Source organism: Cydia strobilella, chromosome 3, assembly GCF_947568885.1.
Source record: "Cydia strobilella chromosome 3, ilCydStro3.1, whole genome shotgun sequence".
NCBI lineage: Eukaryota > Metazoa > Arthropoda > Insecta > Lepidoptera > Tortricidae > Cydia > Cydia strobilella.
This window is the reverse complement of record NC_086043.1, coordinates 16,744,903-16,771,946: the sequence shown is the minus strand read 5'-3', so window position 1 is coordinate 16,771,946 and position 27,044 is coordinate 16,744,903. Positions and strand designations below refer to the sequence as shown.

The 27,044-nt window shown below is 35.4% G+C and overlaps 3 protein-coding genes across 4 annotated transcripts in view; 2 read left to right on the top strand and 1 right to left on the bottom strand.

Moving 5' to 3' along the window:
* The first annotated feature begins 5,889 nt into the window (after window positions 1-5,889).
* On the top strand, window positions 5,890-8,235 carry LOC134755964 (leucine-rich repeats and immunoglobulin-like domains protein 3). Its single transcript, XM_063692678.1, has 3 exons — window positions 5,890-6,034; window positions 6,537-6,700; window positions 6,817-8,235. The coding sequence occupies exons 1-3, from the start codon at window positions 6,025-6,027 to the stop codon at window positions 8,131-8,133; spliced, it is 1,491 nt and encodes a 496-aa protein (XP_063548748.1). The 5' UTR covers window positions 5,890-6,024; the 3' UTR covers window positions 8,134-8,235.
* Window positions 8,236-9,351: 1,116 nt separating this feature from the next.
* Window positions 9,352-27,044, top strand: part of LOC134755983 (insulin-like growth factor-binding protein complex acid labile subunit) — a 41,136-nt gene continuing 23,443 nt past the window's right edge. The window contains exons 1-3 of the mRNA XM_063692727.1: window positions 9,352-9,497; window positions 9,821-10,034; window positions 10,110-12,210. Of these exons, the coding sequence (XP_063548797.1) occupies window positions 9,840-10,034; window positions 10,110-12,197 (2,283 nt within the window). The 5' untranslated portion in view covers window positions 9,352-9,497; window positions 9,821-9,839 and the 3' untranslated portion in view covers window positions 12,198-12,210. The remainder of the gene's footprint in view (window positions 9,498-9,820; window positions 10,035-10,109; window positions 12,211-27,044) is intronic.
* LOC134755988 (protein windpipe) overlaps window positions 15,952-27,044 on the bottom strand; it is a 45,133-nt gene continuing 34,040 nt past the window's right edge. Inside the window, exon 3 of one of the 2 annotated variants that reach the window (XM_063692741.1) lies at window positions 15,952-19,040. In XM_063692741.1, coding sequence (XP_063548811.1) covers window positions 16,976-19,040 — 2,065 coding nt within the window. In that variant the 3' untranslated portion in view covers window positions 15,952-16,975. Of the gene's footprint in view, window positions 19,055-27,044 lie in introns of both variants that reach the window. The other variant, XM_063692742.1, reaches the window with a different exon arrangement.

The window sequence follows — 27,044 nt, the reverse complement described above, 5'->3', positions numbered from 1 at the left end:
CCGGCAAGCTCGGTTCTCCATACAAACGTAGTTCCGCTCTCATTTTAAAACGACTAGCTAGATTGCTCTGAAACTCAGTACTTACAATAAGATAAGGTATATCTATGTCTGTAATTAGTTTATGTAGCTTCAGATACCATAGTTAAAAAAATACAGCGAATTTAAGTTTTTCATACAAAATTTGTTTTTGCTTTATTATATTTGTTTTACTTTACTTACTTTGAACTAATTTCAGACCTAGATATACCTCATGTCATTATATGTGCAGCTTCATTACAATACAACACGTAGTTTTAAAATGAGAGCGGAACTACGTTTGTATGGGAAGGTGCAATTCGGCCGAGTTTGCCGGGGACTTTTTTTTCCTACAACCTTAATTTAGATCTAAATAAACAATAGGGGCCATCATTCGAGAGATATAGGAATATGGTGACCTATTATAGATCTATTATAGGTCACCATAATCCGATCCGATATCTCTCGAATGATGGCACCTATTGTTTACTATTTAGAAATGTAACATTTATGTAATAAAATTACGGTAAAATATTTTCATCGCTGTACATCGCTGTACTCTGTTAAAGAGTACAGTGAGAAATACAAATATTTATTAATATCGTATTTTTGTTTGATATTAAATTGTAAATTTTTGATTTTATATTATTGTGTTGTATTTGATTTTTGACATTGTTTTATTACTTTCTGACATTAGATTAACTAGAAAGCCCCAGTATTATATACAACATTGACATTTCATATTTAAATTTTAAATTACTTCAATTCGGAATTTGACTATTTTATTTATAAATTTTATTTCTTTTTGTTCACATTATTGGTTTGTATGATTATCTTATATTTTATTTTGTTGCTTATTATAATTTTTGTTTATATTTGACGATCTTTTTGTGAATTTGTGATATTTTTAAGTGAAATTAGCATGTAATTTCCAATTAGAAATAAATATATCTATCTATCTATCTATCTATTTTTATTAAGCCCAACCAAAAGAGACCTTAAGAAAGTTAACTTAAAGAAATCATGCGACGCGAGATGTATAGGTAGCTTCATCATATAAGTAAGTAGTTCCTAAATTTATTTCTAGGTTCAGCTCAACGTTTATCGTGTAAGAACCCGGACGCGAAGTTTATTATCAAACATAGATTTTTCTAGCACGAACGTCATATTGTTAGTTCTTGACAAAATAAAAACATCGACAATCCTATTATCGTTAAGTACCCCTTCAACGTTTATCATTTTTCATATTTCTGCCGTGCACCCATTACATCAGCGGAATTTGAAAAATCCTTTATTCACTTTCTGCGGATTTTTTTCAAAAAGGCAAAAAGTTTTACACCCGAAAATATAGAAAAAATTGGCAGTTTAAGAAGTTCGAGAATCATGTAAGAAAACCTATCTGATGGTTTTATTGGCGATTGCGATTTAAAAACATTTTTTTAAGTATGTGGGTAAAGTATTAATAATCTGATAGTTTCGTTTTTCTTGTTAATTTGTTTCCAAATAGGTCACATTAGTTTATAACATTATTATGACAGTTATATGGTATCGATAATAAAAGATATCGATAAACTTAATCTCGGAAGGAAGTCACTAGCGTTGCCTCGTTCGTGCTAGAAAAATCTCTGTCTATTTATTATCGTTGTAAAAATTTGATATAAAAAATTAGAATATTATCTCCATTTGGATCTTTCTTGTCGACATTGGATTACTCAACGTTTTGAGATTAAACTGGCACCGAACATTTATTTCGAATAAGCGACAACCTGATACCTAATCAGCGATAAGAAGAGTCGATAACGATACGATGCCCGTGTAAAGGCTGATTTTAAAATGACGTTCAGCGAAATTCTGATAACCACAGATAATATAATTATAATAAATAAATAAATGAAAACAAAAAAGCCATTAAATCCTTAATATCGCTACAATATAAAATGAGAATTATCGGATACTTACCAATGCATGAATTAGTTAAATTTTTATATTAAATATTTTACTTATTATTCTGATTTTTTACATTAAGTACGTTATTTATTATCTTGATTTGAATACATTTTTATAACTTAATAAAATGTAATTTTTAATTTGATATTAAAAACCTCTTTCGATAGATAGGCCTCCTCCAACTCCTTCCATGTACTTATCTCTTATTTTGGCTTTTTCCAGCCAGTGTTGTCCTGCTAATTTAGTAATATCTCTATAGTAGTTAGTTTTTTTTTATGGGTAAGTTACGAAAAACTTATTGATACGAGCCAGGGCTTGAACCCGCGATCTCCGGATTGAAAATCGCACGCCCTTACCGCTCTACAACCAGGCGCGGATCCAGCCCTCAAAAAAGGTTGTGGTCACAGCCACCCGAAAACCGAAAATCGGCCAAGTGCGACTCTAAGTTCGCTCATAAAGCAATTATGAGTCATGAATGACTTTTGAATTTGATTACCTATTTCCTTTTTCCTGCGCATCAGGACTTTGGCTTTGAATTAATTCAGAGCTGATTTCGTCCAATTAAATAGTCAGTTTTGATTAAATTCCTAATCAATTTCAATCAATCTTTTTTTTGTTTCCTATACTAGCCACAGCTAGTAAACCAATAGGGACACTAAACTGGGCGGTGTCTTGACGGTGTCTCGGAAATTGTAGTGTGACCAGCAAGTGACATGCACCAGGCGAGACTTAATTTACAACTACTGAACCGATTTGATGAAATTTCGGCTACTTCAAATGATATCAAATTAAATTAAACGCTAGTATACATTTTACATTAAATAACTTTATTTACAGTTAGATGCTAAACCGAACCGCATTCTACTCTTCTTTGAAATGAATCTTAAATGTAGGTATACGAATTTGGTAAGCAATTATGTTTGCTGTAAATTATTTCTCATTTTGAGTAATTTGAAAATAGGATGTTGAATTTTATCTTTAAAAAGTTATTACCATGTTTTGCACCAATCATAGAGGTATGATTGGCGGGTAGTCGGGTAGTCTATTTTTTTTTTCATAACAAAACTTCTAAGATCTTCATAAATATCCTTTGACATCCATCAAGTTATTATACGTACATGAACTAAAAATAGATAATTCGTTTATTTTTTAATACTTAAATAGAAATTAAAGATAATGATCATGACTGATGATTAGTAATATAACTACTCCTTTTTAACCAATATAATTCAGACAAGTTGGTTTAAGTAGGAACTTTAAAAAAAAATATAGGATTTTTTTATGTAAATAGGTATAGTGCTACAACACTATACCTATTTACATTCCTATAAAATTTTATTATTAATTTGTTTTGTTATTGTAACGCGTCTTATAATAAACAGAAATTCTCTCAAATCTTAAATCTAGTAATTATTGCAGAAATAAATACTACGTGCAAAAATTAATCAGTGGTCTGCTTCATACATATTTATTTGCCATGATTCAGTTTTGCACCACTCTCTTTGTTTACAATAATTTTTTGCAAAAAAATATTTGAGCCAATCTGTTATATACTTATGTATACAGGGAGTCATTCGTATCGAGGTTATGAAAAAGTAAGAATTTTACATTTTAGCCTTTTGCGTAAGTAAATAAATGAATAAATATTTATAGGACATTCTTACACAGATTGACTAAGTCCCACGGTAAGCCCAAGGAGGCTAAGTAAAAAATCATAAATGATAGACAGCTAATTTGTGGACTACTTAGTTGTCAGAGCTTTTCATAATCTATAAGTTGCATTAAAAGCAATTAAGTCATGCTAGACTATAATCAATATATATCTATTTATTACATTTATTACTAAGGTACTACTTTTGACTCAGTTTTACACCTTTACTTACTTTCCAAAGTCAAATTTGAATAGGCTTAAGAACTTAAGATAAGAAATATTTTATGTTTATACCGTATTTTTATTAGTTAATTAGTACATTTCTAAATAAACGAATGTGCTATACTTCCAAAAAAGTGTACGAACATTTTACGTGACAGCTGTTCCATACAAAAATGAACTGTCATAGGCATCATCATTGGACGCGCGAGGTAACGAGGTATAACTGTGGGAGCACCCAAACGTAAGTTTGATTTTGCTATTTAAGTATATACTTAAATTACAAATTCAAGCTTACGTTTCTTTTTTGCGAAAACGTTGATTATTTGATCTATATCTAGGTTCGTATCTTTATGTATATTCAGGAGAGCTAGCCCGGATAACCTTTCCTCTGCCATTGAGGCCCGCAACCAAGATTTTACTCTGCGAAGAGTAGAAAAAGATCTCTCTGCGGTAGCAACGCTAACCGGGAGAGTTGCTAATATTTGTAAAAACATTTTGATGTTAGGGTACAAATCTTAGATAAATAAGTAAGCATAGAGTACTCCATATACCAGTTTCCTTACTTAATATATAGTATGGTAAAGTTTGAAAATTACTAATAATACATACGTATTATGAATCATTTTTAAACTCCCTTGAACCTAATACTTAGTAAACGTAGTTACGCTTAGCTGACTTATTTCCCTATAGTATGAGGTATTCCATTACTACTCAATCGACCACTAAATATGTAGGTAAATTATTTTATATTTGACTAGGTACATAAAGAATCTACCCAATTAAAATTTTTAAATCTAAATGTTCAGTCGAGATTGCATGATATGCCCCATAAATATATACCTATTGCACAGCTGCGTGAGTAGTTGTAGGATTTAATTTTCAAGATATTTACTTAGTCATTGACTAGAAGACGCCAAAAAACCCCCTCAAGAAAACAAATCACACACAACACGAAATATCATAGGTACAAATAATAAATCGATAAACAATGTAGGTAATGAATATTTTATTGGATAATTTGTAACTATGTTTTATTATAAAAGTAATATACATAGAGTAGCTTACTTACACGTCGAGAAACAATCAGAGCGATAAATTGCTCTGATTGTTTAGGTAAACCCTGGCCGAAATGACCAAAAAACAAAGTTAAAATAAAGTTACAAATGATATATAGAGTAGGGCATTGCATTAGAGCGGTAAAATAGCAATAATTTCATTAAAATAACTTACCATTGTGTCGAAACAACAATCACACTATCACAGCTATTTTACCCTGACTGACATTAACAAAAAACTTTTCAAGAATGGCGGCTTGCCTCGGAACTTTTGGCATTTTGGCGGGAATCTACATGTGCATGCATACAACTCAATACACTCTTGCTTTTAAATTAGTAGATCTGTCTATTGTCTATGGTCTGCGCGAGTGCGCGCTTCCAACCAGTAGTCATCTCTTTTTTTCTAATACATATTCATGCGCCAAAAAGAAACAGATAATATGTTGTAAAAATGTGACAAACAGTATCACCATTTTTGTCTATGGCTCTTTGCTGCGTTCCGAATCACGCACGATTCATTGTTTTTATTTTTTATTTTATGAAGGCCTATCGATCTCAATATACCGTGAAAGTGTAAAAAAGGTTGTGGGCATGCCCATCTTGCCCACAACGGTGGATCCGCGCCTGTCTACAACGCTTGAACTAACCTTCCAATTCCAACCACTTGGAGCCAATTGCACTATTCACTAAACCGGGGTTAACCGGTTAAACCTGGAGTTACCATGGCTACCAATACCAATGGTTACCAATTTTACACTGGGTTAACGGTTTAACCGGTTAACCTCGGGTTAGTGGGATGGTGCAAGTGGCGCTTATACTAACTTACAAACGCTTGAGAGCAAGAACACTGGTAACATAAATACCCCCTGTATGTTGTTATCCTATAGATTAGTTAAGACGCACCTACAAACTAGAATGGTCACCGTTACATGCTTAGTCAAATTGTAGTTTTTACATTAAACAATTGCACCACTGTTTATGACCGTAAACTGTAATTTACCGATTTAAAAACTGAATTCTATTCATAAGTAATATCGGTGTATGGTAAATATAGAGCATAGATAACATAGATAATGCCTTGAGTGAAGTGAATGGAGTGAAATATTTTGACAATGTGATTAAAAAACAACCCTAATGAAATCAGGTAAGTACATTTTTGACTACCTGCTAGGTATAGGGATCTACGTTTTGTTGTCTTCGGAAGGCTGTATTTAGTCTGTAAATGTAACAAGCGTATGGGCATTAAGTTTTACAATGGTCAGCTGGATACACGATCTTGTTTTTGATTTAAATAAAATATCAATATGTAGCTATTCTTTCACGAGTTTTGATAAATGTGATTGTCAATTTATTTGTTACCAGGCTCAAGAAAGCGGAATTTAAATGTCCGACCCTGTGAAATTTTTTCTTATTACTTCTTGGCATAATCCCCTACTAGTATTACGAGTATAAATGGGAAAGTAACTAACTGTCCGTCTGTTACCTCTTCACACTTAAATGGCTGACCCGATTTACATGAAATTTATCATGGAGATAGTTTAAGACTCGGGGAAGGACTTAGGGTAGTTTTTATCAATCATCATCATCATTCCACGCAGACGAAGTCACAAGCAGAAGGAATTTAATAATTGTCTATATAATTGCAGATGTATTAGCAGTGGCCTTGTGGTGGCTGCTACCGACCATATGGGCCGGCGTCTTAAGAGATACCGAGGACGAGCCGTGCCGGAGCTACTCTCTTAACAACTTGATTTACCTCGACTGCTCTGACAGAGAACTCACAGAATTGTCAGAAAATTTAAACTACGATGTACGTATATCTAATCACGAAATTTACATGAATAGCAAAGGATCCTTGAAACCAATTTGCCCTAATTTAAGTTTGATTTTTTGTTAAATATACTAAATTCAACTTTTTTGTTACAGGCCCAGGTTTTACTTCTTTCAAATAATAATTTCGAAAGTTTTCCTAGCCAGCTTGAAATGTTTTCTCATGCAGAAAAAATAGACTTGTCAGGAAATCGACTGAGTCGTCCTCTACCAACTTTTTTATTAAACATGCCACACTTGCAGACCCTCAACCTATCAGACAACAACTATGAGATCTGGATAAGTGAAATGCCGAACAGCAATCTAGAATATTTGGACTTATCCAAGAATAAGATTACCCAAATTCATGACGATTCCTTTAAAGAAATGACTGGTCTGCATCATCTTGATTTATCAGAAAACAGAATTGCTGACCTACAATCAACATTATTTTCTGGAGCAACCAATTTGCTCACTCTCAGTTTATCCAGAAATTCATTTACAAATGTCCCCTCATTCAAATCGACTTCATTGAGAAGCCTTCATCTAAGTAACTGTCTAATAGATAATCTTAACGTCGATTCCCTTACCAAAATGACAACTTTACTAGAAATTGACCTGTCTTTGAACCAAATTGAGAGCGTGCCGGACAATTTCCAGTCTCACACTTTGCAGAAATTAGATTTAAGCTATAACGAAATTTCCTCGCTTACTGACCGCACCTTCTCGGCATTACCCAACCTCGCGGTATTGGACCTGAGAGGCAACGAGTTTAAAAAAGTCTGGTCATCCGCATACTTCTCCTCAAACCCGTATTTGAGGGAAATATATGTAAAAGGAAACCGATGGAGCTGTGAAGGATTTGGCGTAAACTTGCTTCTTACATATGAGTACTTGACAAGGGAGCCGTCAAAAGTTGTAGACCCAGCTTCTTCGTTGATATGTTACTCGCCATCTAATGTGACACAATTAACATGGCAGAGGGCTTACATTGAGACTTGGCACCGAGATGGGACGGCGGATGAATCGTATATGTTCATGGCTGTGATGGTTGGAGTGATCATTGGTGTATTAATTACGTCAATCATATGTCGAGGACTAATGTCTCTTAGCAAACCGGAGCCGCCAAGACCACCGCCCACTGAAACTTCGGCTCTAAATGGCATCGGCGTGACACCTCAGCCGCGTGTCGAGGCCTTGGTAATGAGAGTTCCCCTTCACGACGAAGATCTCCCTCCTTCCTACGATGAAGCGCTTCTGATGCCGCGATTGAACTCATCCTTTCATTCTCTACCTGACTTTGTGGACCAAGTCGAAGAGCCAATAGAGCATAGACACCGCAGGTCTAGGTCTATTGGAGACCTTACGGAATCGAGACCTAGAATGAGTGACAGACGCTCAGTAAGACACACAGTTCAAATTCGTATAAACTAATAACTGACTAGGTGTTTCATAAGTTGAGTTAAATGATAAACATGTTTTCTTTTATAATGTATAATTTTATTGTACATTGAAGTACAATAATGTCCATAACAATGTAGCATAAAATTGAACTTTTAATTTGTGTACTAGTGGCGACATCTATTCAGACATTGCGGACATAATTTAATCAATAAACGAGCCGAGAGCGGAGGTAGCCGCTACTACAAACTAGGATACATTCTGATTCTTATTCATACTACTAGATGGCTCTGTCTAATATAGAAAGTAAAATGTAATACAATGGGTATTATTTTATCATAGAAGACAATCAATACCTAGAGATTTTATTTCGATAAATTTCGTTATCGATTTTAATTGTAATACGATGAATTAGTTTATAAGTTTATGTAAGGTAATTTATAATTAAAATTTAATTTATTAAACATGTGTAAATCTTAATGTAAATGATTTGTTTTTCATTCAAAATTTACCCAGAAACTGGCCAGTCTTCCAATTGCGGCCAGATTAGACCTACTTGCGATTTCTTATCTCTTTATCAATGATAACACGTCATGGATATAGCTCATACTCTGGAATCACTTGCTCAGCAACAAACGTGTTATGTAAAAAATTGTAAAATAATTACAATGAATGGGTACGGAAGGGAATTTCAATGAATATAAATAGTCGCTTAGTGACCATAATCTGCATTATTTCCATGTGTTCGTGATGAATAATCGCTGTGGAATTTTTTACTGAAGTGTTATATGACTAACTTTAAATGGAAGGGTGTGGAACAGTGCACAAATGAAATAAGTGAGGAAAAAAAGCATACTGATTTTATTAAGTTAAAATGTTTTATTTATTGGAAAGGCGAAAGTAAAATAATAGAAAATAGCCGGCTTTTTCGATATAACATTTTGGTAAGATAATTTTAACTTACGTATTTATAAAGGAAACCTGCAGGCACCTCTTATAATAAATTAGTCTTGAAGGTGAGTTAATTTTTTTTTAATTTAGGTAATTGTTGAATGAACTTTGATTTGTTCAGTCTAAAATATCGGGTTTTAGTTTGAATAAAATAACTTAAATTTGATGTAACTGTAGCAGTATTCAATAAATATATAAGTATTTATTTAGTATGGATAATTTTCGAAAGATAAATATCATAGTTTTTAGTTGTTTATCATAGCTTGTAAATTATTAGGACGACAAACGGAAATGAAAAAATTACATTTTATAATTTTAGGTAACCTAAAATTTGTGATTTACAGGAAACGGTGTGAAGCGTTCGACTTGTAATGAGTATACGTACATGGGTCGTTGTTAACTATGCAATCATATGCTCAAGAGTTGGTTCACGGTTCTGATAACGGGTATGTAAGCACGACCCAAATTTACCAACTTATCCTACAAACTCGCTTATATCAATAGCTGATAACATAGATAATATTGTTGTGTATATTCTGGCTATTTATTTTCTTTTTTTTTTGCGGCTGCTGATATGTTGATAACAATTGGTAGTTGAGTCCGATCACAAATTAGAGTGAACAGTTATGGCCAACTATACATGACAAGATATTTGATCGAGATAAATATACCACACAGGTGTTCATAGACCAACATTTATTGGAGCCCAAGTACTAATCAGTTCTTTAATTACTTAATCAATTAAGATTATTTCTGAATCATCTTTCAGGTAGGAATGTCATAACACGATGAATCATCAACTCGTACTTGTGACAGCATGTCTTCTGCTGCCTTTGCTAACACGAAGTTCGACTACCTTCCTGGATTTTGATGGCAGAAATTCGAATGAATTGTGTTTTATCTGCACATGCAATGATGATAGAACTACTATCGAGTGTTCTAGAAGAGGACTCACTGAAATACCGGACGGATCTGGTGATATGGTAAATATTTTGTTTAAATACAAATGTAAACAGTTTTACTTATTTTCTAATTAATCGTTTCTTTAATACTTTCAGGTACAGAAACTGAATATTTCAAAGAATGAAATATCGGTTTTTCCATCAAATTTAAGCAGATTTTATAACTTGGTTACCCTTGATATTAGTTCAAATCAGCTGAGAGATTTGCCAGAAAATGCTTTTCATAATCTTACAAAATTGGAATGGCTAAATTTGTCCAGCAATGAATTCGAAGAATGGTTGAACTTGAACCCAAATGATTTTATCAAACAGGCCGTGAACTTGAAAATATTGGATTTATCGCATAATAAATTTAGGACACTCGGAAATTTGGCCAATCAAGAATTATTGATAAGTTCTTCTTTGGAAACATTAACCTTGAACGATTGTGAAATCGAATCCATACACGGCAGGTCCCCATTGAGTGGACTTGACAACCTAAGAGTGCTAAAATTGAACAACAATCCTTTGTTAAGAATTCAAGGCATGGTATCAACTACTTTGAAAAGTCTTTACCTGAGCAATTGCCTACTCACTACGATTGGTCATAACGATCTCTTATACTTACCATCTTTAATATATCTGAGATTATCACGAAACTTTCGATTGGATTTATCAACAGCTAGTACAAATTTGTTTTCAGAATCCATTAGATACCTAGATATTTCATATTGTAACATTATGCAGCCCAGCCTACAAGGATTCCCTAATTTAAAAAAAGTGTCAATCAATCACAATATGATTAGGTACTTACGAAGTAATGAATTCATAAATAATAGTAAGCTTGAACATTTGGACTTGTCGTATAATAATATTGGGTCTCTAAGTTCGGACACCTTCAAACGACTCAGCATATTAAAATATTTGGACTTATCGTGGAATGAAATTGCGAATGTACCTGAAGATAGTTTATTAGACATGCCAGCACTGACGTACATAAATCTTTCAAGAAATTATCTGACAAGAGTTGGACATTTGAGATCTCTATCCTTGAACACAGTGGACATGAGTCAATGCGAAATCACTACCATAGGAAAGGATTCCTTTGAAGGCTTACAATCACTAGTTGATATAAATCTCTCTCGCAACTTATTGTCACATATTCCCGATAGTATTTCATCAAATACACTCCAATATTTAAATTTGAACTACAATCGAATAAGTGCCATAAGCAACTACACATTTTTTATGTTACCAAGGTTAACAGGATTAGGCGTTATTGGAAATAGATTCACTGTTATTTGGAACAGGGATTATTTCCAGTCAAATCCGTATTTAGAGCGGTTGGATCTTAGTGACAATATGTGGCGCTGTGATTGCAGTGATGATAACATGTATGATTTTTTCGAGTTTGTAACTTTGGAACCTAATAAAAAAGAGGAATCTTATAATTTAATTTGTAACAGTCCGGCCAGTGTTATTGGACGAACTTGGTTAGAAGCATGCTACTATACATGGAACCCCACTGAAAAAGGGTCTAATCCGGATAACGTCATCTGGTTTATTATTGTTATGATTATAGGTTTAGCTTTGTGTCTTATCTTAGTTAATGCTATCAAACGATCTATGAAACGTCGTATGGCAACCATACAAGCTGAGCGGGAACGACAAGTAGAAGAAGCGCGAGACAGGCTGAGACAGCTGCGCATGAGAGCGGAGCAGGAAGCACTTTGCAATGCTCCGGACCCTCGGGACTTGGTCGCCCCACCATCATATAACGAAGCTCTCTCAATGCCAAAATTAAATGCGTCCTGTCGTTCTCTTTGCGAAGTTGGAACTGAGAAAACCAAAAGGAAGAGAGGGCGCAGAAAAACAAAATCTAGTGGAGACTTGCTTGAAGAGACGGAACGAAACGGTGATGTGACAATTCTGAATGATTTGGGTCGTAGTCAAACTCCTGACAACAGTCGCAGGCGTAGTCGACGCAGACGATCAGCTAGGTACGGCAGTCATGAAATAACTGAACTAGAACATTCGCCTGGGGCTCGGCGCCGACGAATGCCCGAGTTTGGTGGTGATGGTGCCGGTGGTGACACAGAAGACAGTATCACTGTAGAAGTCGAGGCAGAAGTGGAGAGGCCACTGCGACCTAGAAACCGAAGTCATTCTATTGACGACGACGAACCAAGAGAGAGTAATTTTTAAAATGTCCTAGTAGGTAAGGTAGGTAAGTAGGTAATGTGACTTGTTCATCAGTTAACCACCCTTTTTTCGAGCGGTCATATCTCGCAAATTTACAATCAAAATAAATTATTGCGAACATCAATCGATAGACTATTTAATTGGGAAAAAAGTTTCATTCAAGAAATTTTAACTTTCCTTATAGTGTTGACATAAATAGCGCTTTTGTAAAAAAATGGAATTTGGCTAATAGTGTCCACCATATAGGACTGTATTAACCAGGGGGGTGTTCTAGAGTTAACACATTGTACACATTTAATCACAAATTTAAATGTTTTTTTTTAATTATTTAAAAATAATAAGCACCACAAATTTAAGAACGCAGTTTTCATTAATTACAAAGATACACGGTGGCTATAAAATAAGTACATTCCCGTTGCGAGGGAGGTTTTGGGATTACACTGAGCAACTTTTACTACATTTTGGCTGGTCCATTTTCTATTGGAGGATAAATATTTTTTTCCTCCTCTCCACTCCATAATTTAACTATAATATAAGTATTTATACACGGTGGCTAAAACATAAGTGCATTCCCGTTGCAAGGGAGGTTTTGCGATTATACTGAGCAACTTTTACTATGGATCCAACCCCACTCTGTTCTGTCTGTTTCATACATTTTGGCTGGTCCATTTTCTATGAGGGTCAATTTTTTTTATGTTTTCGTGGTTGATCCCACAGTAAAAGTTGCTCAGTATAATCCCAAAACCTCCCTGGCAACGGGAATGTACTCATTTTTAGCCACCCTGTATACAGTTTATGTCGTGAAGGGTACTCTTGCCTTAGTTGTAAACCAGTGTAATTGAATTAAGACGAAAGGGGACGAAAGGGGAAGAAGTCACATGACCGCTTTGTCATACAAATGTAGTCCCCATTTTCCTTACTCGGTGCCTTTTTATTTATTTTGTATATTATAAGTTAGGAGCTTTTAAAAATTAGTATGGATTTTAAATATTTTTCGCTCCCTAACACTGTCTTATAATAATAAAAAAACGCCTAATCAAAAAACTGGAAAATCTCTAACCACGGGACATAGCTATGGTTATACAGTAAATTGTGTACAATATTTTCCTTAACGTTAATATCTATTAAGGAAATGGGGACTACTTTTAGGTATGTGGGGAAGCGGTTGTCAATGTTGTAATATGCTCTTAAGACTTTTTTGTAGCAGTGGTATCCTACCGAGATTATTTAATTAAACTGCTCTTATTACCTAACCTACGACGCTATTTCATTTATACAACTATCTCCATTTTTGTAATATTGTTATGGTGTCAGTCACTAGGTACCTACTTAAAATTATAAGAGGAGTAATTAATTTATGTAAGTCTAATAAATAAATATTTTATTAGAAACCTACACAAATTAAATATTTAGGTACATCTTAAATAAATTTGGTATTCTGTTGTCATCAAATTAATTTAAAAAGTGATAAGTAAGTACTTTCTTTTCTTCCTTTAAAAGATAAAATAAATTTAACACAGAGCAAACATTATAACAATCAAAATAGGGCATAATATAATATAGTATTTATAGTATCTGTTTACGGAGATCATAATTACTTACCTTTTTCCCTTCGTAGATTAATACGTAGACATGAATTGCTTACAATGTGCTTTATTTTTGGATAAGCTTTTATAATACCATAAATTCAAGTAACTTTGCACCCATTGACCTGTAAAAAAAATCACCTAAGATACCTACTGTATAAAAAAAATTGAGTGGAAATGTACAATTATGTAAAATTTCAAATATGCACGTCAACAATCAACGATATAATTTGGACTACAGTTGTATGTATCAGGTACCTACATGACTATACAAGTTGTTATTATATCTTAAGTCACAAATGTAAAAATTTAATTAAGTAAGAGTTGAGCGTGGCGCGCCAACAAAGTGGTTACTCCAGTTTGGTGCATTTATAGTATATATGTAACTGTGTAATTGTTTTATATGAGTAAATGAATTAATAATATTTTTTTATTTTAACGCCATCTATCGACCACTTAGGAAACCACTTACTTTACTTTATTTGCGTTAGGTATACTTCGTGCCTGCAGCGTCATCTATCTAAGTTATTGTCCAACAATAAACCTTACTTTAGTACTAGATGTCGCTAAGTGTTCTTAGGGATCATTTAGGGATATCAAAGATAGATATAACTCCGTAATAGATGGATACAGTCTAAGGAAAAAACGTGCCTCGAAAATCAAGAAAATTTGATTCTCGTTCAGAGGGCGCTACTAGCTTTGGCCTACTGTCGTATAGATGGCGTTGACGGTTTCGTTTGTTATTTAACAATTTTAACGCATATCAGTGAAAGAACATGAGTCAAAATCATAAAAATAATTAATGCAAATAAAAAAAATCATTTATCCATATTTCAATACATTTTATCGTATTTTTAAAAATGGCAGGGAATTCACTGGGGTTACAAAATTTACTATGACAGTACCACTAGTATAAGTTACTCTATGGGGATATTCAACAATATTATGCAACTGTTGTTTTTTTTTATCTGACTTCTAGGCAAAGATCTACAAAGCAATATTTTCTTTGATTTTATTTTTAATGTTAGGTGATTGCCGCTGCCTTGGATAAAATATTGTGTGAAACGGTACATAATTAAGTCATCAAATTCAAGGGCCGAAGTTACAAAACGAAACGAAGTTGAGTTGAGCTGATGCCACGCTGATGCACAAAATACTATTTCTACTAGGTCCTATTGATTTCGTGCATAATTTTGTGTTTAGTGTATAATGGTTTACTAGCAGAGAGGCTTTTCATATAGATTTTCGTACATTGACCCGCATATTGACATCTCTATTGCACTCGCATAGTTATATTGCGCTCACGCCCATGATGCCGGTTGTCATGTCACTGTGCGAGGTTGACAGCTATATAATAATGCGAGTGCAATAGAGATAGCAACAGGCGGATCAATGTACGGTAATCTATATGGAACGCGTCTCTTCTTTACTTGCAACTTTACGATTTGAACTGTATACGTATTTTGCAAGTACATAATTTACCTAATTTATAAATTGCGTTTCTTATTCTTAATGCACCTCGCATTAGGATAACTTCGAAAGCGTGGTCATTTTTAAAATGGCAAATATCTATAACGGAAGCAATTCATTGCAATAGGCCTCCCTACCGAGGTGAGTTGTGACAGAGGAGAGTTGTTACAACGTCGATTTTTGGGAACTTATTAACTATTAGCAAGTTCGCAACAGCGCGCGTTAGTTAGCTCATGACTTGAACTAAAAAACGCGCGCTGTTGCGAGCTTGCTAATAGTTAATAAGTTCCTAAAATCGACGTTGTCACAACTCACCTCGGTCTCCCCTACCTACCTTCTAGCGTTTATCTATACCGTAGGTACATCTGTAGAGTAGCGTGCATCTATCGTATTGTGTGCTACAGTAAAAAGTCGCTTCTAGTTTAGTAAATATTTGTCATTTTCAAAATTATTCCACTTTCAAAGTGCCAATGCACTTTGCCAGTTTTTTTCATATTTTTTAGGCATTTCTTATAAAAACTACCCACTACTTAGCTAAGGTTCAGCTAAGCATGGCTGTGAGCAATTTCCCCACAAAATGTCAATGCTCTGTCTGACCATGGATGGTCATGACATGATCCCCCTTTTTTAGATACGATCATCACCTGCTTTACTGAAAATCCTCATTGCGGCAAGATAGGAACATAAGTGAAACGACAAAGTCTTGACCAACTGTTTATATCATTTGTATTCATTACTTTAAAATACATTATTTTTCTCCTTAACGATCTACTTTATGGTTTTGTTTTGTTCATTCATTTATAAAAAAATAAACTAAAATGAAACCCAAATTAAAAAGTGATTAAAATGTCAACAATATAAGCTCAATGATGGTAAATAAGTGATCAGTATACAGAAATCATGAAATGGAAATTTAAATAGGCGTATACATAGAAAATAGTATAGATTACTAAAATTATTGGTATCACATTCTTATAAAACACTAAACTCAAATCATAACTTAGAGGAACTTACGTTTAGCCAGACCGATAAAGAATAAATCTCTAATAAAACATAGCCAGCTCAAATACTCGTATTTATAGGGGCCCAATTCGACCCGAGAAAGTGACAAAGGGAAAGTCGTTACCATATCACTAGTTTTGTTATATGTAATGTTAAAATTTGCAATCAGACATGTCACCTTCAGTCACCATCTCGATGTCAATTGGTCCCGGTTTGTTACTTGTCGCTGTTACTAACTCGGTATTTTCAGGAAAAATAAGTACACAACCATTGAAATTACAATTCAAAAATTGTACTCAAGGTACATATGTGCTTGAAATATCTAAGCGATATAACACTGTATGTCTCTACATACAGTTTTGGTTTGAAACGTAGATTTCTACAAGACCATTATAAAGATACAACTAATACGACATTTACAGCTATCATGAACATGGCAACATTTTTACACGTACAAAAATATTTTACTTATTGCTCAATATACTCTAATAAATATATTTATACTACTAACAAAGTTTAAAATAAAGGCACTGTCGACTACAAACACACTTTGGCAGCAAAGTTTCTAGACTTAACTCACACACGCACCGACATTTTCAAATGCTTCAACGTGATAATCCCAACGAATATCCACACAATAAAATCACAGAATTTTGCCATTAGTGAAGTGTTTGCTGATTGACACTGTATTACACCAAGTGTTCTAGTAACCGAAACCAATTTTCAAGTGGTTGACTTGCGCGTGCTGTTGTCCAAGGACGGAGTTATGATGATGTCGCCGGCGTTGGACCGACTCCTCGTGACGAGTACTGGGGTTTTCGGCTTTGGCGTCTCGGTCATCTTGATTCGCACTCGACCCATGTCGGGGGAATACACTGGAACGTATTCGCGAGACGGCGATAAGAAATCTGACTCTGTGTTCTGATCACCATTCAGTAAAAGTTGTGACAAATCCATGTCAGTATTACCATTTAAATGAGGTGCTTCGTTGTCATTGATAGGCACAAAAACATCTTCGCTTGATAAAGAGTGAGTGTCTTTTCTCGAATCAGGAGATGCTGGAGTAGACTCGAAAGATTCATTCTGTTTAGGCTCCTCGGCTAAGTTATTATCTTTTGAACTGCTTTTGTTTTGATTAGTGTCTCTTGGACTATCGGTTCTAACGCCATTGTTATCTCCATGTTTAATGCCATTGCCAATATCTCCGTTCTCGCTCTTTTTTGGGTAGCTTTCATGAGTAGGTACGAGCTCATATTTACCATTAACTTTCCTTTCAATGGGAGGTTCTAGTACTGCCGGTTTACCTAGTAGTGACTTATTCATATCGACCATTTCTTTGGAAGCATTTTCGATGTCTCTTTTTTGCTGTCGTAAAAGTCGCCTATCCCTGCGTTTTCTCATTTGGCCTTTAATTATAGCAAATCCAATGAGCCCCACTAATAGAATGACGATAATTGCAATGCATACATATGTACCAGTTTTATGAGGTGCAGCATTTTCTTCAGACGACGTTTCCTGAACTTCCGCCGGAGTTATTCTAATTTGTTCGGAAACTGTTGTGTCCCGAGTAATTGCCGTGATTGCGGGTTTTTCAGTCGATGGTTCATCAGTTTTGAGATGCCAATCAGATCCTCCTGCGTACAAAGTGGGTGGTTCCACCAATGGAAACTCTGTTGTGGTGTTATTTAATTCATCGTTAAATAATGGCGTGACTGGAGTTGGATGAAAGTCTTCATAATTAGGTGGTACCGTGGATGTTGAAGTGCTTTCATTGTCATAATCGCTATCGAAAGGAATAAAACCAGAACCCTCTCCAGATCCTTCCCTCGGGTCATCAGTAGTTTGTATTTCAGCATTTAAATCTTCTGCGTGCTTGTGTATAATAATTTCAGAGTCAGTCGCAGTTTCCACATCTCCCGAACCCTCAGATCCGATATAGTCTGAATGAGATACCGTAGACATATGGCCTACTTTTAAAAATTGCTGATTATCATCGTCCTCTGCTTGAGGTTGGCCATGTATTACATTGCCATCATCTAAATCACTAGAAGCGACTAAAGGCATAGATTTCAGTTCCGTAGTCTCTTCACCAATTCTTACGGCATCAACTGGGGGTTGGTCACCCATCATCATATCTAAGGGTTCTGTTTCAATTTTTATCTTGCATATGTCTTTGGCTTTCAGTTCTAACCATGACCTACTTTTAAATTTTCCGGGAGAAGCGCATTTTACGGCATCTATATGAACATTTAAGGCCAGTAAACGATCTCGTGCTTTGATATTATCACAGGTACAATCAAGCGGGTTGCCGTCCAATTCTAAATGCTCTAAGCTAGCTAAATGACCAATATTGTTAGGCACATCTCGTAATAGATTGTTAGTTAAATCTAAAGAACTGACACTAGTCGGAAGATGCGCAAGTGACAACCTCTCTATTCTATTGTTAGCCAAATTAAGATGAACTAATTTCTTCGCATTGTTCAAAAACTTGCTAACTTCTGTTATACCATTAGTCGATAAATCCAGCGTGACGACTTCGGTTAATCGATCAAGTTCCCGGGAGATTTTGGTGATGTTGTTGTGTGACAGATCTAGTATGTTGATGTTGTGATGTTTCTGGCGGAGAGTGAACTTGTATAGTTCGGCGAGATTGCTGCAGGCGGCGCGGTGGAGGCCGTCGCGGGTGGTTGTACAGATGCAGCCGTCCGGACAGACGGAGGACAGGACCGGCGCGAGCAGCACCGACACCGCCAGCAGGCTCGCCCATGAACGGAGATTACTCATTTTGCTTATAGACTGCACCTGGAATATAAAGAAAACAAAAAAAACATTTAATAAAAGTTCGAAAATGTTCCTTAGGACTGTTTAATCACGTAATCATTAAGAAATTAAGTTTTCATTTTCGTTTTGAACAGTATTAGGAAGTACATAGCTTCGACTATTTCGGGTAACAACGAAAAGGTAAGATCATTAAATCAACATTGCCGATGACAAATTGTGACTACTTATATCGCAGGTGTTTCATAACGACTCGAAATAGTTCTAAAGCTCGTGAATTTCGCGATAATCTAAATTATCCAGTGTCACTATAATTCACGTCTACATACGTTTAATGCTAATCTGTTGCGGTCACGAACAGTATAACGTTTCAGACGCCGCAAACGCTCATAAACCTCCCACTAGATAAACGAATCGATACCAATTATTCACAACAGTTCGAAGTAATGGAATAAATCGCAACATCCGATATTTTCAGCTAAATATAGTGGCTAGTAGATAACTGCGGTCCCCCGCAGTCTATTGCCTGTCAACTCCACCTCTTCAATTAGTGCAACTGCAGTTCAGCCGGCAATTTGAATCTAGGCGTTTCCTTTCATTCATAGCAGCACCATTTCAAATTAAACGTTCATAAAGCCCACTACGAATCCACCAGGGGATAAATTGCGCGTGCCGCGACCGCTGCAGGGAACCATTAAGTGCACCGACTTCTGGCCAAAGGGTGTCGTGTTTCGGAGGTTCCGGGGCAAACTGCCGAATCCGACACAAGAGCAGAGGATTCAACGGAGCCACGCCGTTCTGTCGCCAAAATAGTAGTGTTTAGTTTTTAAGTTTATTAAATTTGTAGGTTTGCATGTTGGTCTATAAAGTGGGCCTTGGTCTTCGTATGGGCCTAGTTACCTGAATTAAATTTAAAAAAAAAATAAAAAAAAATCCCACCGGCAATAATGTGAGACAAAATTGCGGGACATCTTTATAAATACAAGTCTGTACTTCAATTGCACAAGTATTATAAAGCACAAGTGTAAAGCAAAGTCGTTCTGTTTCAATTCACGTTATCCAGTTTGTTTGCTAAGTTCCTCTAGTATGCGTCGTCAACATTTTATACAACATTTAGCTACAAAGTTACGATATAAGCGCCAATGAATGAGTTACAGAAGAACACGATCTACACAATGTTCCGGAATTCGCTATATACATAAATCTATTTCTAGTGGTTTTAAGCGTTCTATTTCTGTTAGCAATAAACATCGGTGCACTTGGCCGCCGGCTAAAATGGCTCAATGTTAGACGGGCGGCAGGAAGCGGGCGGTTAAACGCTTGTGCGAATGCCCACGCCTGCAGCGGAACTCTACAGGGGGCATGGATGATTTATGCTGCCGAGGTGACATACGAGTCCAGGGTGCTGCGCAGATTGGAATCAGAGACAGGTTAATGGCAGATGTAGGTAGTAGGTACTCTAACCAAAAACGTAGATGTGTTTATCAATTACCATATTATCTGCTACCCAAAGGTTGTTTGGAAGACATCACCCGAGTGTTCCGTCTGTTTGTTTGTTACTATTTTTCAAATGTATAATCTGTCTGTACTATTTTCTTTTACTAGGGTTTCAAATTAGAACACAATAAACAGAAATATAAATTTATTAATTAGGATAGCCTAATTTAGGAGCATACCACAATATTGTACGCCGTTGGGTTGAAACTTGAGATACTTTGGGTTCTTGAGGCGCTTGTAGCTAAAAAGCCATACAGATGTAGTATTTTGCAACTATGATTAGCATTTGTGGACGTTAAACGTGGCAATTCGCGTAAAATTGTCGTTTATTGTCGCAAGATTACGACAAGTGTGACATCATGCGCAAACGGCGCTCGCAAGCGGTTGTAAACACAATACTACCCACACTACTGAACCAAAAGGACGGGTGAGTCGACCGTTTGTATTGACTAATCTTTAAAAAAATGCACTTTGGACGACGAAATTAACACTTTTGACGCCCACTGTTACTGGACAATAAGATCAGGAGAAACATATAGGATTATTCCTGGAAAACTAATCATGATTGGTTTATTTACTCTCTGCTTACAACCAGATGCCCTTTGGATTAATTATATCAATATATCTAACAGTAGGTACTGCCCTACTACGGATAACCGTATGCTGGGATTTTCGGAAAATTCATTTGTTTACCGTATTCTCACGCAGTTAATTCCAAGTTCAAACAAATTTTAACAAACGTTTGTTATATGTGGCGGTGCAAAATAATTGGGTTTCATATATAAATATTTCAACAATTTTAGACATGATTTCTTTTAATCTTATAACAAATAAGCAGGAAAGATCATGAACAATAAATTAAAACAAAAATCTGTAAAATCTATACCTATTTGAAATTAGTTGAAATACAACTTGTACTAATATCAAATCTTGTGTACTGTGTACAAGTATGTACATGTGGCGTAAGATAAGATCTCACCTAGGTGGATAAAATCACAACCAGTCCAGGTATGACGTAAGTTCGCAGAAAGATGAATCTGAGAGGTAAACCCAACAAGCAAGAAACACAAAAGCATCCAATTCTGCATAACATGAGTCCACCTCCTACCTAATTTGGATAATAGTGACGTTTGTACTCAGGTATTAACCACAAGTTTAATGACATATTTCGCCGTACTTACCTGGCGTCTCGTCACCGCAAGATTGCCTTGGTATTGGTACGTACAGATACAGAGTAAGGAAAGTGATTTATGCAGAATGAGCAGTTTGTATAACATGAAATATTGGTGACTGGACTGGGTACCTACTCTTTTTTGGAACCAGTAATATGTCCATCTCTGTTCGTTGCCATGCAGCTATATATGTGGCTTTTCATCGAAAAGGGTCCTTATGCTTCATGATCAATAAGGTCCTTTCCATCTGAAATTCCAACAGAAATTCTGCTAAGAAGGTCCTTATTGCAATCCTCCTTGTTGTAATCTCAACAGCTATATCCATGGTATAGGTTACTTAACTAGTGAGTATTCCCACAGCTCATGAACTAAACTGAAACATAAGGTAACCTTCATACGTTTAACGAGATTACTCGTTATTTGGCCTTTCCTGTCTCCCGATCCCCCAGCAGCCCCGACACGCACGTACAAATTGCGATACAAACGCAAATAAGAAGATTGGATGCTATTTTTAACACCAGTTATTCGAACCTTGAATGAACTTGAACTGCCTGTTAGGAATTTGTTTAAACGTACCTGTGGTTATTTTCGTAGGTACACGCGTATTACATTTGATACTGAACAGTGCATTTGATCTTAGCTTGAACTGGTTGTAAATTTATGCGAATTATAATAAACAATTCCAGTTGTCTGCTTATGCGAGCAAAGGAATGGAAAATTAGTGCTTTAAAATTTCAGCGTAGCTCTAAGCAACCCAGTTTGGCGAAACTTTAATATAAGGTACGATATACGATATGTATGATGTCGGAAAATGTGAAACTGTTTAAATACCAATACAGTCAAATATTATATAAGTTTACTCAAATTATGTCAGGCATATTACTTAGGTCTAGTATATGTATTTCCGAAATATGAAAGCGAAAGGATTTTTACATAATGAAGAAACTGCATGAGTCACCAAGGCCGGTGGACATGCAACAGACTCGCTGGCCGTGATACCCCCGCATGGGAAATTACAACTTAATAACAGTGTTTTTGAAGCTTACAACGTCATTTATTAAAGACATTCTCGTAAATAACAAACAGAAAAACGATGTTTGCGTTGATCGACGATAGGTGACAAAATATTAACGAGTCTTATATAAGCAAATACGTTTTTACCAAAGTTATTTATTGACAAAGATTTTTTTAAGTAAACAATAAATACGTATTTACATTAGCTGATGATTGGCTGAAAAATGACAAACCTTTTTCTTACATCATGGTCACATCTTTTGTAAACATCCTTTTAGATTTTACATTCTTGTAAGTACGTTGTAAGTACTTTCTATCTCTGCCTTAAGTTGCCATTTTATATATTGTATATATGCTTGTATAAATATATATTATATATATATATATATTGTATTGTATATTTATTTGTGTGTTAGGTTTCGTTTTAATACTTATTTATATGTATAAGTAGTAATTGTAGTATGTGTGTTTGTGTTTAATAGTCTCCATATTTAAGCTCTTTGCACTACCTGTTGACTTTTGTATGAGTTCTACATTTCCTGCTACCCAAAGGTTGTCTGGAAGAGATCGCTTTTTAGCGATAAGACCGCCTGTTGTTACCTGGTTCTATTTTTTCTTTAAATATTTCTTTGTAGTTTTACATGTATGTAAAATGTATAATTTTGGTGCAATAAAGAATATTTACTTACTTACTTACGTTGTTTAGAATAAGTATCGATTGGTGACTGAAAATAGTAGATTGTGTCATAAGGGAGCAAAATGTCAAATTTACGGCGAGGGCGTAATCCTAAACGAAGCGAAGGATTCTATAATAGAATTCCGAGCTCAATGAAGGATTCATACGGATGGGAATAATTTTGCTACCATGCGACACATGCTTTTCACGTCACCTATGAGTAAATTATTATGTTTCAAAATATTATTGAAGCTAAAGAAATAATACGCAAATAAAAAATATAAATATAGTGTCCTAGAACAGAAAAGTGCTACTTTGATCCCTCCTAGCAGGGAAGAAAAAACCCTTTTCCGAGAAAGTTATGTGAAAAAAGAAATAAAATCCCGTGCTACTAACATGCGATGTTTGAAAACAGCACATTGCAGTAAAAAATATACTTTGCTTTATGTTCACTTTAAGCGACCATTAATAAAATTTCATCTTTTACCAATTGTTCCTCCTGTCATGGGATATCTGGAGCAGAACTTTACTGTTCCAGATACACGTAAAGTTTCGATAGCAACATCGAAAGATTACAAAGCAAAGAGCAGTGTTTTCCAGTACCAAGCCTAAAGTAGTTTAGGTATTACCTATACTTACTATTACTACTACTGTACTTACTTATGTACATTTGTGTATAATAAAGGTAACAGCAAATAACAACGCAAAAAGAGATATCTGGGGATTTAACGTATTTCAAAATTGTAAAAAGGGAATCACAATTTGTCGGAATATATGTTTTTTGTTAATGTATTACGTATATTTAATTTATTTTTCATTTCATTTATTTCATTGTAGTCATGTACATAGCAATTTTAATATTCCCCAATTTCACGAAGCCGGCTGGACACATCTTGTGGTAATTGAGATTTTGAGATATTTTTATAGTTACTCGTAGTTTTGCTCTCAAAACGTAATTTTCTTTGAAGTGGTACTGTAAAATCAGTTATTTTTTGAAAGTCTAGAATAGAATATAATTATTTTATTCGTAAGCACAAACAAACGAGACATAACATAATATAAAAGAAAACATAGAATAAGATTAAAGTGCCACGAAATAGCCTCATCTCAGCATGTGGCTGGTGGCTTCCAGCGCTGATCTTCCGATGAGACCAACAAGTAAGAAGAGTCACGGAAGGTAACAGACAAGAAAATACATATAAATAACATAAATACAGTGAACAAATAGTTAAATAAGAAAAAAATACACAGCAAGAAGATACTACATAACGACTAAATTATATTTACTCTCCTTCTTAACATACCAATTGACTATCAGATGACAATTGAAGACAGCTCTGCGATGAGGTTAACATAACACAAACAAACATGTTTTTGTCGAACATGAAGTTTGCAGTCTTTTAATTTTAGATTTTTTTGCTAATATTGTTACCTAATCTTGTATTTTTTTCCCTGATGACTCCTTTCACCTGGCTGGCTGATTTACCTAGGCAGCTTAGCGCATTACAACAATAAGTAAGTAAACTTGTATTAAATATTTATATCACCGAGTTACTAAAATTTCATGTACTCGTACTTACGTACCACTTGAACATTATCAAGAGATAAGAAGAAAACAGCGCAATCACGACTATCTACGTAATAACTCTCACGATCGCAAAATATCAAACGTTTTAACACATTTTTAAATTGTATCTAACAGAAAATGTAAATAGCTCGCAGACTAGTCCATTACATAAACTTCACGGTCGATCTCTTCGCGTTAATATTTATATGCACTTGAACCTGAAGATTGTCTAGTAGAGAATGATGTATTTGTTATGGACTCCAATGATCTTACGCTCTTTTATCGCATGCCAGATATATTTTCGTTACCGGCACGATTTTCTAGCGTAGGCCAACAATAAATCTTGAGATAAAATGTATCTCGTAGTGCAAGGCAACGATAGCCTAATGGCTGTATTAGTGCAGAGATATTTGAATGACTATGGTTATGGAACTAACGTCTCGTTACTCTCGTTAGTGTGTGCCTTAGGGCGCTGCGTCAACCGGCAAGTCATTAGCGGCCGGCTGAAGCTGGAAATGGCAGTTCTTACTTCTTCAGCTGATAATAGGGCGGTAAAGTAGGATGCTTAGGGCACAAAATTCAATGATATGTATTGTCTTCTCTAATGAAACGAGGCAATTCATATTCATAATGAGGCAAGAAATCTTTTCGGTTCCTTAGCTATGAATTTTACCTATGATTGGATAAACTCTGTTAAGCTAGTTGAAATTGAGATGATTCTCATTTATGTACCTATTTCTTCTGCAAGAAAGGATCTATCATACTGCGGCAATGCATTTTAAGCCACACACTGGTTTAGACGATTCAGTAATTTAGGTTTGGACCCAGTATAATGTTTAGAACACGCATGACTGACGTGATCGTTCGTTTGTATTCAAATCTGAACAATGGCGGTAGCATTACTTTTCTTTCAGCCAGTATTGACTCTTCCGAACAAACAGTTTGTGGTTTGTTTTGAAACATTCTCTTGATTATTGACAGAATTTATAAATTTGCCGTTTGTTTGACTAACCTAATTGATTTCGTTTAAAGATTTACAGCGATTTAAGGAAAATTGAGCGATTGAGGAGTCATGAAAATAGAAGTAGCAAATTCATTACGTTTATTGTAAATAATGTAAAGAACATATGTTATTGTAAAATTCGTTTACCAAGATGCCAAACGCTGTTCATATTATACGTTTTTTTTAGTTGAACGCATAATTTTCGATAAAGTACCCACTAGTGTGAACACGAAAGCATGGGCGTGTAGCGAACATAAACGTTAACATAAACAAAAACATTTTGCGGTAAGTACATGGATAATTTTAGTGCTTCTTCTTATAATTTAATTGTTTCCTGGAGGCGATAAAAACACCCAATCATTCTGGTTGCGTATTCCTATTGGCTGAGCAAGCTCAGGAGTTTAGATTTCAGAAGTACAAGAGATCATGAAGCGCTGGTTGCCTAGCGGTAAAAGCGTGCGACTTTCAATCCGAAGGTCAAACCCCGTTTGGTACCAATGAATTTTTCGGAACTTATGTACGAAATATCATTTGATATTTACCAGTTGCTTTTCGGTGAAGGAAAACATCGTGAGAAACCGGAATAATCCCAATAAGGCTTAGTTTCCCCTCTGGGTTGGAAGGTCTAGGGAACTAAGCGCCTACTTCAATTCTTGGGATCAGTTGTCAAAGCGGACCCCAGGCTCCCATGAGCCGAGGCAAAATTGTCGGGATAACGCGAGGAAGAAGAAGAAGTACAAGAGATCATGATCTCGAGATTCGAAGTAACCGTTCGAAGGTGCATTAACTGGTTCGCTTATTGGTGCTTCAACTCTTTCGTGGTTGGTAAGCAATAGAATGAGAGGCCGTATCCCAGTCTAGTTAATGCGACCGCTTTATGCGCCGACGCAGAGCGTCGATAAACTGCTCTCCAGTGTTCCTAGGTCCACGCACAATGAACTTGGGTTAGTCCAGGAATGTCTTTTTGTGTTAGTAGTGGATCGTTTGAACGGAATGACTTGTTTTATGGTTTAGGCCAAGAGACTTACTATTAGAAGAGAGTTACTACTACTACTACAAAGCTGAAGTACTATATAATGTAGAAA

What these genes read in the sequence shown, in the direction of transcription:
- LOC134755964 (XM_063692678.1), top strand. An exon ending in CAGAAAATTTAAACTACGAT is followed by an intron (nt 6,701 to 6,816) that starts GTACGTATATCT and finishes TTTTTGTTACAG; the next exon opens with GCCCAGGTTTTACTTCTTTC.